Source organism: Plectropomus leopardus, chromosome 14 (genome assembly GCF_026936395.1).
Source record: "Plectropomus leopardus strain MGB_pleo_1.0 chromosome 14, ASM2693639v1, whole genome shotgun sequence".
Classification (NCBI taxonomy): Eukaryota; Metazoa; Chordata; class Actinopteri; order Perciformes; family Serranidae; genus Plectropomus; species Plectropomus leopardus.
The window spans coordinates 4,385,962-4,401,647 of NC_142189.1; the positions used below are offsets into that span (position 1 = coordinate 4,385,962).

At 38.5% G+C, this 15,686-nt stretch overlaps 1 protein-coding gene across 2 annotated transcripts; it reads left to right on the forward strand.

The window, feature by feature from the left end:
• The first annotated feature begins 7,356 nt into the window (after positions 1–7,356).
• LOC121953688 (SERTA domain-containing protein 2) lies at positions 7,357–14,105 on the forward strand. 2 transcript variants are annotated; one of them, XM_042500886.2, is made up of 2 exons: positions 7,357–7,613; positions 9,512–14,105. In XM_042500886.2, exons 1-2 carry the CDS (start codon positions 7,594–7,596, stop codon positions 10,293–10,295), a joined length of 804 nt encoding a protein of 267 aa, XP_042356820.2. In that variant the 5' UTR covers positions 7,357–7,593; the 3' UTR covers positions 10,296–14,105. The 2 variants fall into 2 exon arrangements, with proteins under 2 accessions (XP_042356820.2, XP_042356821.2); XM_042500887.2 differs by having other exon boundaries at positions 7,364–7,618.
• The last annotated feature ends 1,581 nt before the right edge of the window (positions 14,106–15,686 follow it).

Genomic DNA, 15,686 nt, shown 5'->3' on the forward strand with positions numbered 1-15,686 from the left:
ACCCGAGCAGCGCTCAACACGTGCTTCTCAGCTGCGTCTCAGCTGCGTCTCAGCTGTGTGTCAGCTGTGGCACATCTAGAGTAACGGTGGATCGCAGATCTTTAACGCAGCTGTACGCATGCGTCAGCAGAAATAGACAGTAAAAATGGTGTTCTGATGATTATACTGACTCTATGCCACCTTTTACTGCAGTTTAAAAGTCTCTGCCACAGAGATGAAGAAAAACAAAGATTTGTTTTACTCAAACTTCCCTGCTTCAGTTTCAAAATAAAACCCCACTGACAAGTCTCTGTGGACAGAATCCCATTAGTTGTTGATATAAGGCATTTTATTCTGAAATATTTGCAGGATGTTGTTGTCGGCAACGCAGGAGCTCACACGACTTCATAGATGAGTGGAATTTTGCTTTTGCTTATGAGCGTGGAAATACAGAACTCACAGCAGCAGGCAGCGACGCAGCAGCGATGTTGCGACAACGCTGCACGAGTGAACACCACAAGCATGAAACACGCTGCAGATCGGCGCACTGCTAACGCGTGCTGTGCAAATCGGGCTTTAGTTTGGATTCACCAAAGTCACACAATAACACAAACAAACTGATCCCTCCCTTTTCAGTGGACCATCATGGGGCCTTTTTTGGTTAAAAAATATTTACAAAAGAGAAGAGAGACTGTATTCTGCCATAATTTATGCAAATGATGTTTGCAACTTAAAAATATTTTTTTAGGTCAAGACAGCTGCAGTTTGTTGTAAAACTGTTGGAGAATAAGGCTGGAAAAATACAAAAATTAAAAAGACTGCACAAGTCAAGTAAGTGACGTCACACCTCTCTCTCTCGCTGAGGCTGTGATGGTTGTGTGTTTTTCGTAACAGGATGTACACACATGAGTAACTGGTCTTACTTGTTCTGCAGGTTCCTCACTGAAAAAAGACCTGAAGTTTCTGGATAAAACTCATCAGGTGAGAACAAAGTGAAATGTGCCAAGATAACAGCCATGTTTATTTTCTTTATGTAAATCATGAGACAGGAGATTTTTACTGAGCGGTTTCACACAAAACTAAATAATACCACGACAAGCCTACAACAAAGTACGACTTTCTTGACTTGTAAAATTGTATTTTAAATTGACAAACATTATATGTGTAACTCATGACACATTTCAAACAGGATTTAAAAGTTATTTGTCTCACGTCACTCACTATAGCGTACATATTTTTAAAAATAAAATCCTTTTGGGGACAATAAAAGAGGAGGCATCTTGTCTCTCTATAACTACAAATAAAACTATATGGAACTGAATTACAGCAAGCAGGCAGTTGTATGCTCAGAAATTTTACAAAACTCTACTTGTACCAATGCAACACCAAAATGTCTGCACCACCAAAACACTAAACAGACAAAACATACCTACATCTGTATTCAGAGTAATTTAACAAAATCATACTTGAAATCAGAAATGATTTGATCCAATGATGACACCGAGCATTCAAAGCTGAAGCTGAGATAAAATCTTGCAAAATTTGTCCTCCGAGCTTCAAAAATCAGGTAAACCTTAAAGGCTTTAAAAGGTAACTTAAGTATTTTTCAACCTGGACCGCATTTTCTAATGTTTTTGTGTCTAAGTTACTTGTGGGTTTAGTGATGGCAGCTTTGGACTGTTTCTGCTTAAACAAAACAAATCTTACTCTTTAACGAAAAGGTCTATCTCTGTAAAGAGTTTTTCCATAAAGATGTCAGACAATCTGAGTCTGATCGTGGCAGAAACTAACACTTTAGTGGAAGTAAACAGTACGGACATGCCCCCAGCGGTTACATTTCAGCTCATTTTGCATCTGCTGGCTGCAGCCCTGTCGCTCAGTGCTGGATCAGTTTAAAAACTGTAGTTCCCATTAGTCACCAAGACACAAAAACATGCAAAGATAGGGTTAAGTTTGAAATATAATATGGTTTCCCTTTAAGGAACTTCATCTTTTTTCAAAACGTCAGAGCTGACAACGCGTTTGAGGAGCTGGAAAATCTGAAATCGCCTGCACTTTGGCAGCAACAGGGCAAACTTGACATTGTCCGACCTCTTTACCTAAGTAGGTAACGACGGCCCGCATGAACTCACATTTGGCCAAATTCAGAATGAGGGAAGTGGGACACAAACGAGCAAAACTTTCACACGGTCTGTCATGTGAACGGTCCATGTTGATGTATAGGCCATAATGTCATCAAGTTAGACCTCGCAGCTGCTTATATTATATTGCAAAAAAGTATATGACATTTCAGCCCATTTTGCATCTGCTGGCTGCAGCCCTCTCACTCAGTACGGGATCAGTTTAATAACTGTTGTTCCCATTAGTCACTCAGACGCAAAAACATGGGAAAATAGGGTCATGTTTGGAAAAAAAACCCAAACAAACCATTTACCCTTTAAGTGCCTTGCTGGAGTGCATTTTTGTGAGTAAATTCTTCTTTGCAGTCACGTCAAAATGAAAGTGAATTAGATGGGACTCCGTTTGGCTGCAGAGGGACCTTTGTCCTCACATGCTCTCACATGATGATGTGAGATTCTGCATCAGATAAGCAGAGAGTTTCACTGGATTCAACAGAACAGGACTTCTGTCTGTCTGCAGCTCAGGACGTGCACACTAGTAACCTGTTCACAGGATTTTCCTCTGTTGATATTGAATGCTACTTTTTAGTCTACAGAAAAGACACTTTCACATTCTTAAACATGCAAAAACTCCTGTCTGAAACTGTCAAGAGGCGTTTGTTCGTAAAAAAATTCTTGCTTACTCTGCATGTTGGCCTGCCGCCTAGTCTTCGTTTGCCCATAGTTAAAGATTAATGGCCTCTTGGTGACTCAGCAAAAAGGCAGCCCGGGGAAAAAACGAGTCATCAGAGAAAGAGAGTATTGTGTCTTTAAAAAAGCAGCAACAGAGAAAAAACTGTAAATGTGATGCAGGAAATGTCATGCAGTGTTTCAGAAATGCACTTCTGGAAGTGATTACTCTAGCCTCCAGTATCATATTTAACACTGAGCTTCTTACACATGTGCTGTCAGAGGGCTGCAACACCTTTAAAAATGTGACGGGGGTTCATATTAACCCTCTGAAACCTGGATCCACATCAGCTTTCTTGTGCTGCATTCAGACGCCTTTTACGAGCTACATGACCTTTTGAAAGTGGTTTGATTTCTTTCACAAACATGAGGAAAAAGGCATTGACCAACTTGGCAAGAAATGTCCCAACAGTTCCAAGAAATTTTACTTAAAAAGTCGTTTTTAAAAAGAGGGGAGGATTATTAAAATAATAATAATTAAAAAATGGGAAAAATGTCCAGAAAATCATTTTTTTAAAATAATTATAAAAAATTTATATTTAAAACTGCGTTACAGAAAAAAACCCTTTAAAATATATGATTTCTTCCCCCCAGCACTTTCTCTAGGTCATTTTCTTGTTTGTTTTTTTGCTAGTTTAGTAAATTCTCGCCTTTCCATTTTTTAACGTCGAACCAAATTTGTGAGAAATAGCTGTCTTGACTTCAGATCTCAAGTTTGCAAGAAAGCTCCTGAAGACCTGTTAGCATTTATAATTTAACCCTTTGAAACCTGGATTGACATCACTTTTCTTGTGCTACGTTCAGAGGTGTTTCACATGCATTTAAACCCTTGAAACCTGAGCAAATTGGTGCTATTTCATTAAAAACATGAGAAAAATGCAATGACCAACTTGGTGAGAAATGTTCTACAAATTGCAAGACAATAGCATATTTAGATTTTTTTTTTATAAAAAGCCAGTGAACAAAAAAAAAATAGGTTAAAAAAACAATATTTATAATCATCAATATTTAGTTCGTTTAAAATTATGTTACAGAATTATTCAAATTCTTTAAAGTACTTTTTCTATGTGTTATTTGCCTTGGTTATTTTTTTCTTATTTTAGAAAATATACAAACAACACAGTCACAAATTATCAGTACAAAAACATCAATTTACCTTATAAATAAGTCAAAGATAAATTAACAGAATAAAATAAATTCCCATAACGACTCACATAAAAATATAACTTAATATAATCCCTTTGTGAGTAAGTTTCTTTTTCTTTTCTTTTAAACTAATTTTTGAGCAATATTCTTGTACTTTTTCACTGATTTCTTGCTAATTTTGGGTAATTTGTTCTTTCGCTGCTCATTGCTTTCTTCTCATGTTTTTTAAGAAATCGATCCAATATGCTCAGGTTTTAAAGGTTAACACTACTTTAGATTAACTACAATTCAATAATTTACAACCAAAAATGTACAGCAACTGATTCCTATGTGCATAAAGTCTATAATTTACTGGATTAATCAGTCTACAGTTTACTTGACATATTTATTGGGGCTAGATCTTGTATTCTTCATGTGTTTTTGGCACTGATGTGAATTTTAAAACCTCAAATGACACATTAACATTTTGGGTTTTAAGGTAGATTTTAACTGACATGCTAGCTGTCGCTCCAGCGCCACATAATTAGGTCAGCAGAAAACAATGTTGGATATTTGCTTTCTGCTCAGCAGAGGAAGGAGAGCAGGAAAGCAGAAGTGTAGCTGTGAGAGCTTCTGCAGGAAGAGGCTGAAAAACTGAATGAAGAGTTTCCTTATTTGGTGTTTGCCCTCCCCCGTCTTTCCGGTCACGTCCTGCCGACCCCCTCCCCCCTACTCTCTGAGTCATCTGTCTCTTTAAAATGCCGCGTTCAGGTGCTCACTGCGACTTTCTATGCCTTCACGACATTTCTCACTCGGATTTATTGATGTTTGTTAGTATTTTATTTGACACATTTTGAAATATGTTGTTCTTTCTGTATATTCTATTTGCACTCTGTTATATTCAAACAACATTTTGAAAACAGTGTGTCTGGCTTTGAGATATTTGGCATAAAAACAGAGTTATACGACTAAACAATTTAGACACACATTGTTACTGTATTATTAAAAAAGGAACAAGTGACAAAAGTTTGAGTGACACAGCAGACAGTTATTAATAACAATATGATATGATAAACGCAATGCGCTCTGCCCCCTTAAAGATATCATCCGTAAATATGTCTGTGCTTTCTCCAACATCATTGAACTAGATGGCGAAAAATACATTTAAAAAACTCAACAACAATGTCCCCCGTGACCCAGTTACTCAAGATAATCCACAGACCTTGCTGTGAGAAGCAGGGAGGTTTCCATTACAGATTTGCACAAAACTTAAGCAATATTTTTAAAGTAAAACACAACTGCAACATGACTGTGTTTCCATTGAGTGATATTATGCATTTTTTCCTCTGGCGATACATTCTGAGAAGCACGACGATGGATGTTCAAAACATTAGCAGCTTTATTTCTATTGCAGCCACCGCACTAGCTGTCATTATTTCCAATCGAAGGCGACGTAGGCGAGTTATGCGAGCGATAATGGAAAAGCAAGCCCCTTAAGTATGGGAGCGGCCAAGTATAAGGGATTTCTGGGAGGTGATAGTCCACAATTTCACAGAGGAATTGGGAATTCACAACTTCCAGATGATCCGCTCAACTTTCTCAGAGTTATGTGATGCAATAACAGCTCATGAGGGAGCCAGTTCCTACTGAAAAGCACATAGACATAGTATCATGCGACCTAGAAGAGCCAAAAAAAAGTGTTTTCATTTCTGTTTCGAATCGCCTGAAATACCACCTCATGCGAGTATAGAAACGTTTTTGCGATAAACAGGAGTTTTTGCGAAACTGACTATTTCCATTAGATGTATTTTATATTCTCAATATCAATTGCAAATTTTGGGGGTTAATGGAACCCCGCCTACTTTAATGCTGGAGCTATTTTCTTTCTACCAAACTACACCCGCCAACTCACTGTGCAGAAGGAAGCGTGCATCTGCTCACGGACTTGAAGCACGTGCTCCTGACAGCATGAGATGTAAACATTAATGCAGCCTCTTCGGGATGTTACGATCACAAAAGCTGTCGCAAATTTGACCAATCTCCATGAATTCTGTGTAACTTGTTACATTATAAAAATTACAACTAAAAACGTTGGAGGATGTTCTGCACGAAAGCAAGGATTAACAGTTTAGTACTGCGTGGAACAACACTTTTCCACCAAAACACACATGGAGAGTGGCTGAAAAGTGCTGACAGCAAGACAAATCTGCATCACAGTTTGTTGCATCTACATCTATTGCTGAAAGGCTCAAGGTGAGGAAGATTAAATATGCATGGGTAGTCATAACATTAGTGTAGTATAAATCACAAACTCTTATTAATGTGATTTTACTGTCAGTAAAACAAGCTTCCTTCAATTTTTTATGAACTTTAGAAAAAAAACTCAACTGTTTCTGCAATTTTCACCCGCTCCAACGATTTACTAATACACACATGGTGTGTTGTAGTGTACTAGACAATATAAAAATACATGAATATAATTGCACAAGCAGGAAATTAATGTTGGCCTAGGATATTGCTTTATGTAAATATTAAATGTAGTGAAATTCACTCAGAGTAGGTTACATAAAATGGGAAAAGCTGCTGTCATGTTGTTGGTTGGTTAGACTTTCTCCTTTATCATTTACAAAAATCTGTGAAAAAATACCCTACAACAACAGTGTTTTTTCATGTTTACCTTTTCTTCTCTTCTTTTACTTTAAATAATTATTTCTGTCCTCATCTGTCTGTCTCTTATTTATATGTCTTGTTATTGCATAGATATACATACAAGGCACAAGGTAGCTTTATCATTTTAGACACATAGTTAAAAAATTTAATCACAATTTGTCTTTGATCCTGCTTCATCTTTGGAGTTAAAGAATGAGTTAATTAATGGAGATTCAATCCGGTTGCTCAGGCATGTGGCTGCTGATAACATTGCATATTTCCTACAGTATTACTATGTTATACTTGTTTTTGATTGATAAATGATAAGAGATTGTACAAACTGATTGCTACTTTCATAGGGAACCCCACTTGTCAAGTCCCTTGATTGTTTTCTGGGTTTCCCCTGCATATGCCCTTTCCTTAAAACGTATAACATTGTCATTTTTAAAATGTGTTAAGTAAATCAAATCAATTCAATTAAGCAGTGGGCCATGGTGACAAAGACAACCGTGTCACATTATGCTCTGCTCGTGTTAAAAAGTCTAACTGCCTTGTATTTAATACTACGGTCCGGGTTTTAATTCACAATTTATCAGTCTTTGGACAAACATACCGCTGTCAACGATTAAAATCTAAATTTCCTCGATCACGGTGACCACTGTCGCCGCTCACGTGTGCTCCGGCGCTGGTTGTGATTTTTCCGGAGCGGCTCCTGAACGCAGCAGCAGCTCACAGTCGGAACAACCGGCCGCACATTCGCTGCCCCGTGAGTGGCGGAGGCGGAGGCTTGATCAGCGGGGACACGGACCAATCAGACCGGCCCGTGAGCTCCGGCGCTCCCCCCTCTCCTCCTCCCGTGTGCTCCGCGGCTCGGCCTCCTCCCCCCGCTGCCGTGGACCGACGGAACATTCCCCGTCTTCCTGGACTCCGCGGCGGAGGATCGCGGCCACGAAACGAAACGAGCCGAAGACACGACGGATTCAAACACCTCATGACACTCTCCAAGAGCACGTAAGGTTGGTTTTAACCTCTTTTTTACTGTTAGCGTAAAATACCCGCATGTTTTCTCTTGAAACTCGGTTTAAACGCAGCTGCTGTGAAGTCTGTTAAAGGGGCTGGGGTGCTCTTTGGGGGTCTTGGGTTAAATAAGTAGAAGGGAGTGAATTTATCATCTGATTTTACTTATATAAAGAGACATGATTGTTGGGAAATAACCGTATGTTTTACTTTATTTTGTTGTTTATCTCTCTGTTGAATAAGCTGCTGTCTTCACATGTGGGGGTCAAACTCATCAGAGGGGGCTTCATGTGTTCCCGTTTGTGTTTGGGGAAACATTTGAGACAATGATCTTTAAGGTAAAAACTCAAGTCTGTAATGGTGAGTTAAGTCTCTTAGTCTGCAGGGCTGAGTGCACAGTGAGTCATGACAGTTATGATGTTGCTTATCAAATGTCATAAGTGAAAAAAAAATCAAACCTTGTAAATTTGAAGAGTTGGAGCAGCATTTGTGTTTGTGGTGTTAATTTTGGGTGAATTTGGGGGGAAGTAGCCCTGTTTGGTTGGTTGGTGCTGTTACATAAACTGGATGCAAGCTTTATTACATGGCTGTGCAGCCTGATGTGATCCTGAATGTGTCTCAGTGTTCCCAAAAATAATCACCTGGTTTAAGCTGCTGTTGTTAAAGTAGGGTTGCAGTGGTATCATACTTCAACAGTACAATAACCGTCTCGGAAAATATTGTGGTTTCACGGTATCACAGAATTTTTTGGAACATTTCCCTTGTGCTGCATTTAGACGTCTTTTCACAAGCGTTTGAACCCCTGAATCATGAGCAATTTGATTTAATTTCTTCAACATATCCTGCAAAATTGCAAGGAATTTGTAAAAGGTGAAAAAAGAGACAGTGAGAGACAGAATTATTAAATTATTATTTTACAAAAACCTAGGGAAGATGTCCAGAAATCAATTAGTATAATTATATATTTAAAATTATGTCACAGAAATAATATAGATTTTATTTTATTATTCTTTTAATTTGTATCACTTTTTTTTCAGGTTATTTCCTTGTGTTTATTTTTTTTCTCTTTTTTTGTGTGCTACTTTTCAGGTAATTTCCTTGTAACTTTCTTCTATTTTTGGGGAGTCATTTCTAGTTAAGTTGTTCATTGCCTTCTTTTCTTGTTTTTGAAAGACATCAAGGCAATTTGTTAATAATTATCTGTTACACTGACCCTCAACAAAAATAAAAATAGAAGGGTTTTTTTTTAAGGTGAACAAACACTTAATTACCATCAATTAAACATGAAAACATTTTTTAATGGTATTTTGACTGAAAAGTGTCCCCCATGAAACCAAAAAAGCCCCAAAAATTCACATTTTTTCCAATACCATACATATGCAAATGTACATGCAATAACTACATTTTTATACCACAGTATACATGCGTTACACAGCTGCAACCCTACGTTAAAGTTGGGTTTTCTATTTGCTGTCCATTGAGCAGAAATAAGTTTTTTATCAGTTACTTATTCATGTTTTTTTGTCTGTTCAAAATAGATTTTACCATTTATTTTAAGATTTTGTAATGCAATGGCATAAAATTCTATCATGTCGTAGCAGTTGTAAGACTTTTTCGTAACTGTTTAAGACATTTAATACCAATTAAGGCCTTATTTTTTAGATTAATTAATTCAATGCCTTTTAAGACTTTTTAAGGATTTGTGGGAATACTTTTATGGAGAAGCGGTGGGATTAAATAAGTTTGTACTTCTCCCTTTCAAATATGTAAACCAAATCAATAATTTCTTTTGCTTTATGTTTTTCATTGTCTGACAATATAATTTATTCTGTCTGTTTCTTTTTTACATGTTTGAAATAAATTAATCTAAATCTGTAAATCTGTTTCTGTAGGTCGATGTTGGGTCGCGGTGTGAAGCGGAAGTGGAGCTGCCTGGAGGAGCTGGAGGTCGAGATGCTCCCTGCAGCCGCTGCAGAGAAGGAGAAGAATGGCGAGGAGGACGGGGAAGATGAGGGCGGGCTCCTCGTGGGTCCGTCCAAATCGGACATGAGCCACCTGCAGCAGCGTCAGCTGGTGCTCGGCCTCTGCCTGGAGAAGCTGCAGGGCTACCAGGCCGGCATGGAGCTCAGCCTGCGGCGCTCCGTGCTGCTCATCAACACGCTCAGGCAGATACAGGAGGACATGCAGAGCGACGGGGTGGGAACATCGGAGGTACTCCTCAACGGCGTCCACCCTGACTCCTGCTTTCTCAGGGACGACTTCAGGGAGGACATGCCGGTCACGTGCCCCGGCTGTGCAGAGGGTGATGGGGACAACCTGTCTCTGCCACTGTCCCCAGAGCTTTCCTCCCACGAGGAGGACAGCTCGGCCGACCAGCAGAAATCACTCCCCGCTGCGACGGTCAACGCTTTCAGTGATGCAGTAAACACCATGGGCTACCTCAGCGACCTCGCCCTGGACGACATCTTTGAGGACATTGACACATCGATGTACGAGACTTCAGATCTGCCTTCTGCCTGGGCGGCGGGCTCCCTGTGGCCCGTCAGCGTGTCGCTTTGGACGGATGAAGACGTTAAAATGCGCCCTCCCGGTCACGCCTCGGCCGGGAGTCTCCAGTCCTGTCTGATGGACCTGAACGAGCTGGACCACATCATGGAGATTCTGGTAAAATCTTGATCGCAGATGAACTCCTGAACATTTCCTGCACTTTGTTGATCAAGGACTCGAGTCTGATTGCAGCTGAGGAGGCCGACAGCGGAGGCGGGGAACAAGGACTGATTGGAGGGTCCTTGGATTTTTAAGGCTTCATCTGATATTTTGGTTCAAAAACTTCACTTAGTTTTTTGTCCATTCCTACGCATATAACCAATTTATAAGAAACCATCTGACATTTTGAGTTATGTGCATGAACCTTTGCCTCAAATTTACCGTTTGACCCTTTGAAACTTGGAGCAACGTTATTTTCCGAGTGCTGCTTTCAGATGCCTTTTCATAATATTCAGACCTATAAACCTTGAGCAGAGTGGTTTGATTTCTTTCAAAAACATGGGAAAAAAGGCAATGAGCAACTTCGTAAGAAATGTTTAAAAGAGCAGATATAGAAAATTATTTTTAAAAAGCCTGAGAAAAAAAGAAAAAAGCTTGAGAAAAAAAATCTACAATAATCAAATTTTATAAAATTATGCTTAAATATGTTTGTTAACATACATACGTATATACATAACATATGTTTGTTAAATTATTACAAGTTTTAATCACTTTTTTCCCGGTTGTTTCTTTGTTTTTTTTGTTTTTTAAGATTTCTTTTCCTATTAGATTTAGAGAAATATTTTTTGGAAAAGTTAGGGAAAATGTTTAGGAAAAAAATCTTTAAAAAAAACTAGGTTTCTAAGTGTCATAATTTAATTTAACTTTCTTTCTATTTTTTTTTAATCAATGTTCTTGTTCTTTTTGCTAATTTCTTACTTAGTTTTGGCTCATCGTTTCCTGTTGCTTATTACGTTTTTTGCGTGTTTTTGAAAGAAATCAAGACCATGTGCTTTGGTTTCAAAGGGTTAAAATAAGATTATGAAACATCCATTCTTAAACACTGTTATACTGTTTTCAGTTGTGAACACTCAGGTGGATTACTGGACAAACATTTTGGTGCATACAGATATTTTTAAAAGTCTCAGTGAATTTAGACAGTAGAAAATTTCATCTACCAAATATTATTGTTGACATTCAACAAGGAGAAATGCATTTCTGACCAGACAGAGAGCCCAATGTCTGCAGCCACAGTAGCAGAAAACAGATCTGTGCAGCTTCAGTACGGCTTGTGTTTTGGCAGTGCGTCAATAATCTGTAGTAAAAGTAGATTCTTGCTCCAAAAGTATATTTCAACACTCAGTGTGAGAGTGTCAAAGGTGGATTTTCATTAATTTGGTAAAACTATAAATGCAGATGGAGCCTTAAATATCCAACCTCATAGCATGTATGCCACTTTTCTCTCCTGTTTTATCAAGTTTTAGTAAAAGCAACACATCTGAGTGAATCCACGGCAAAGGAAGAAGGAACCCGAGCCGCCACGGTCTGAGCGTCACTCAGGCGGTTAGATCAGACCTGGGTTGATTATTAATTGAAATCTCTTCAATTACTTAAGAGGGTGTGTGTGCTGCAGCCAGCCGGGAGGGCAAAGGCCTGGGTTTCCTTTCAGAATGAATGGTTTTTTTATTGCTCCATGTAGGATCTTTAAATTAGAAAACCAGCCCAAAATCTTTGCGGTTGTATTCAGGCTGGACATATATATATTTATTTGTGAAAAGGAGAATGTGGCCACCAAATTTGGGGATTTACCAGCCAAAGACATCCAATCCTCACAGCTGAATGCCACAGTGTATCACAAGAACAATGGTTAACATCGTGTTTCTCCGATAGAGGAAGGGTTAAATGTTTAAAGCGTTTATGTAATATTATTCTTATTTATGAATGGAAAATCAATCGCAAACCGCAGCAGATATTATTTGTATGTAGAGTGTATCGTTTTGGGTGTGAGTGTAACTTATAATTCTGATTTCTTTGTGACCTTGGGCTGTCAGCATACTGGCTGCCATGTCTTCTGCTTTCGTACCATTTCTCCCATTTCAAATGGGACAAATTATCAGAGCCTGTATGAGAACTAGAATCATCCTTTCACCAGGAGGTTGACGCAAACAGTTCTTCCTTCTCGGCAGCTTGTATTTACGATAAATCCAACATGTCACGAATGCCGCGTAAAAACGTGTTTTAAGGCTCTGTCTATATGTACAGATATTTCTAAAAACCGACGTTTTCTTCTTTTTTCAACACATCCTTCATTTTTCAAAATATCTCCATCCACACTAGACTGCAAAAAAACCCAGACCCTCACAACGTTGTCTTCCATGGTCTCCAATCATTGTAAAGGGAGAAATGGAGAAACGTCCGTCATGGTAAACAAAATGTCAAATATTAGAGCTACGTTACGTCGACACGTACAGAAAATAAATTTGCTGTTATATTGCATTACAAAAAAAAAACGTTTTTCCCTATTTCCATATTTTTTTCCAGGCCTGGAATATGTGATTGTGAAATGTTTCAGGTTTTCAATGACCATGGGAACCTTGATTTTTCAAAGGAATGAACAGGTGTCCACCTTTAATGTTATATCCAGTTTTCTTTATACATCCATGACATAAAAGTAAAGAGTTTTGAAAAAAATCTCAGTACAAGTGACCTAAAACTCTGCATGTGAACGAGAGGCCACACGTCGAGGTAAAAATCAGTTTTCAAAAATATCTGTATACATGTAGACAGGGCCTAAATAGTAATGTAATCCCAGTCCGGTTCTGACTGAGGAGCTGATCGCCTCAAGTCAACAATCAGGACGACTTTGCCATGTCTCAAAATTGTAACAACAGAGGCATCTGTATTTTATGGCCATGATGGTATGAATTTTTACTGCAATGTTGGGAGTTTTTTTTAAAACAGTTTTATATGTGTTTCTACCTGAAGCTCCAATCACCTGTCCATTAGAAGAGATTCAGAGAGTGATTTTTGACCTTCACTGTCTGTGGTTTACTCCTGTTCTACCTCCTGATGTCTGTCTGTTGTTGGTTTACGTGGACGCTCCTGTCCGTCGCCCATAGATGTTTATTTCACTGTTTTAAATCCAATCCAATGCAGTCCAATGCTTTTCTCTCAGACCAAAGCAATCCGTCCTCATCTCCATCTCCCGTCTCATGTCGACAAGGTGCCTTACTACTGAACCTAGTTTTTATTTGAGGTTTACGTGGCTGCCTGAGCTCGAGCTTCATTGATAAAAAAACTAAAAACTGAGGCGAGGTGTTATGTAAAGCACTAAAAGCCAGAACCGCCATCATTTCCTCCCTCTTCTTGGCCTTTTTTTCTGTGCTTGCTGAACACTGGCGGCATAAGACCTTAATGTATCCTGACAGGATGACAGTAAACTAGCTGAGGGAGGAGGTGGCAGCGAGGGCCAGGAGGGAAAAATAAGAGGAGGAGGACATGGAGGAGGAGGAGGAGGAGGAGGAGGAAGAGGAGGGGTGGGAGGAAGCAGCTTGCGTCAGTTGTTCAGTAGGAGGGGTCTAGAGCTTGTTTTGCCCAGACTCAGACCACCGACCAATCACATGAGATGTACGAGGAGCACACTGCTGCTCCAACAACAACTTGTTTTCGCTCCTGACGGCTCGGCACAGAAACACAGTGTGAATCTGTTGGATATCAGCCTCTGAAATAAAACCACTTCTCTGTTTTGATCTGTCTGACAGGACTGAATAGAAACAGCTGAAAGCTGCAGTGTTATTTATAAATGTGTGAGCGTGTCAGTACGGTCTGCAAAAGCACAAACTGTTGTAAATGTAACTGAAGGATGCTAAATAATGAGATGATAATTAATAATGTATTGTATTTTTTTGTGGAATATTTTATAGATTTTATTCAATAATACAGTAAAAAAAAATACCCGAACTGCCTTGTGTGCGTCTTTATTTTTTACATTATGCAACAGACATGTTTGTGTGTTCCAGATAACAAAAAACTACCAAAATTATTTTCTCACAAAACGAGCCTTACTGCACACCAACCGTGCATACACAATGAAGTATTAGTCAATACATGACTGACTGTATCTGGTTAATGGTTGGGCTGTTTTTTTTGCCCTGTTTTAGGCCTTAAAGGGAAACATTTTTTCACCAAATTCTGCCTTTACTGTGAAAACACAAACGGTGTACATGTATCAAGACATAATTTAAATTTAAATTGAATGCTTTTAAGAACCTTTTAAAGAAAACTGTATAAAAATATGAAATTAAAAAAATATAAAACTAGAGTACGATTAATATTTTGTATGAAATGTTTCAGAATCTTGTTTTTGTTTCTTTTTTTAGTCCTGTTGTTTTTTTATTCTGTTTTTGTTTATTTTTCTCACAAGAAGTAATCAATGAGATACTCGTGTGAATGTGTGATTTGTGTAATTTGTGGAACATTTCATGCCAAGTTGCTCAATGCCTTTTTCTACCATTTATTGACAAAAATCAAACCAATTTGCTCAGGGTTCAAAGATTTAAAAACTTGTGAAAGACATGTGAATGTAGCACAAGAAAAGTGATATCAATCCAGGGGTCAAAGGGTTAAAGTGAGTTAAGGTCCTCGACGTTTTGCCAACAGGTAAGTGCAAGTATAAAGACAGTATTAGGCCCAGCGTTAGGTTTAAAAATTTGCAACATAAGAAATATGGACTTGCAGACAGAAGAGTTTTCATTTTGACGGTAAGAAATGAAAAGACGGATAAATTAATTTTAAAAAATGAAATCAGTTGAAATATTTGTAACAATTAAGACTTCACAAATCCAAATTTGAGACTATGTAATGAGTTTTAAAAGCCAAAAAAAAAAAAAAAAAAAAAGTAAGACTTTGTAAGGACCTGCAGGCACTTGGGTGTAAACATCTCCAATATACAACATTAGAGCTTTGCACAAGCAGCAGTACACACCCTGTGAAGCATAGCTCAGGGCAAAATCTCACTTTGCAGAGTTTTCACAGAAGTCAAAAGGAAGCCAAGACCGCCCTCTGGTGCCCATGTGACTGAAAAGCAGCCGTGAACTCACAGCAAGCATGACGGTGCAAATTCAAAACGTATGTTCAGTGGTGTTTTGTCGATGCTTTTCCTGGTGTTTTGCAGCTTCATTATGATTATTGCACTAAGTGAGCTTCTGCTCTGTCCAGTTAAAATAAGCACCAGCAGTTCTTAAAGTTGGGAAAACAGGTTTCCTGGGAATGTCACTGGAAACTATCCCAGTTAGTGAGTGAAAAGCCTGATTCTCATGTTTCACTCTCACCTCTGCTGCAGACACATCTGCAGAAATACAAGGCAACGCAGCTACAGGTATTCAGATCCATTACTTCACTTTACTTCGCAGCCAGAAAATACTGCAGTACAGAAAAGGTACTCAATCAAATTATTTAGTATTTAAGTAAAAGTATTTAAGATAGTAATAATCAAATTACTGATGTGTTAACATGTAGATGGACAGACAGATAGATAAACCA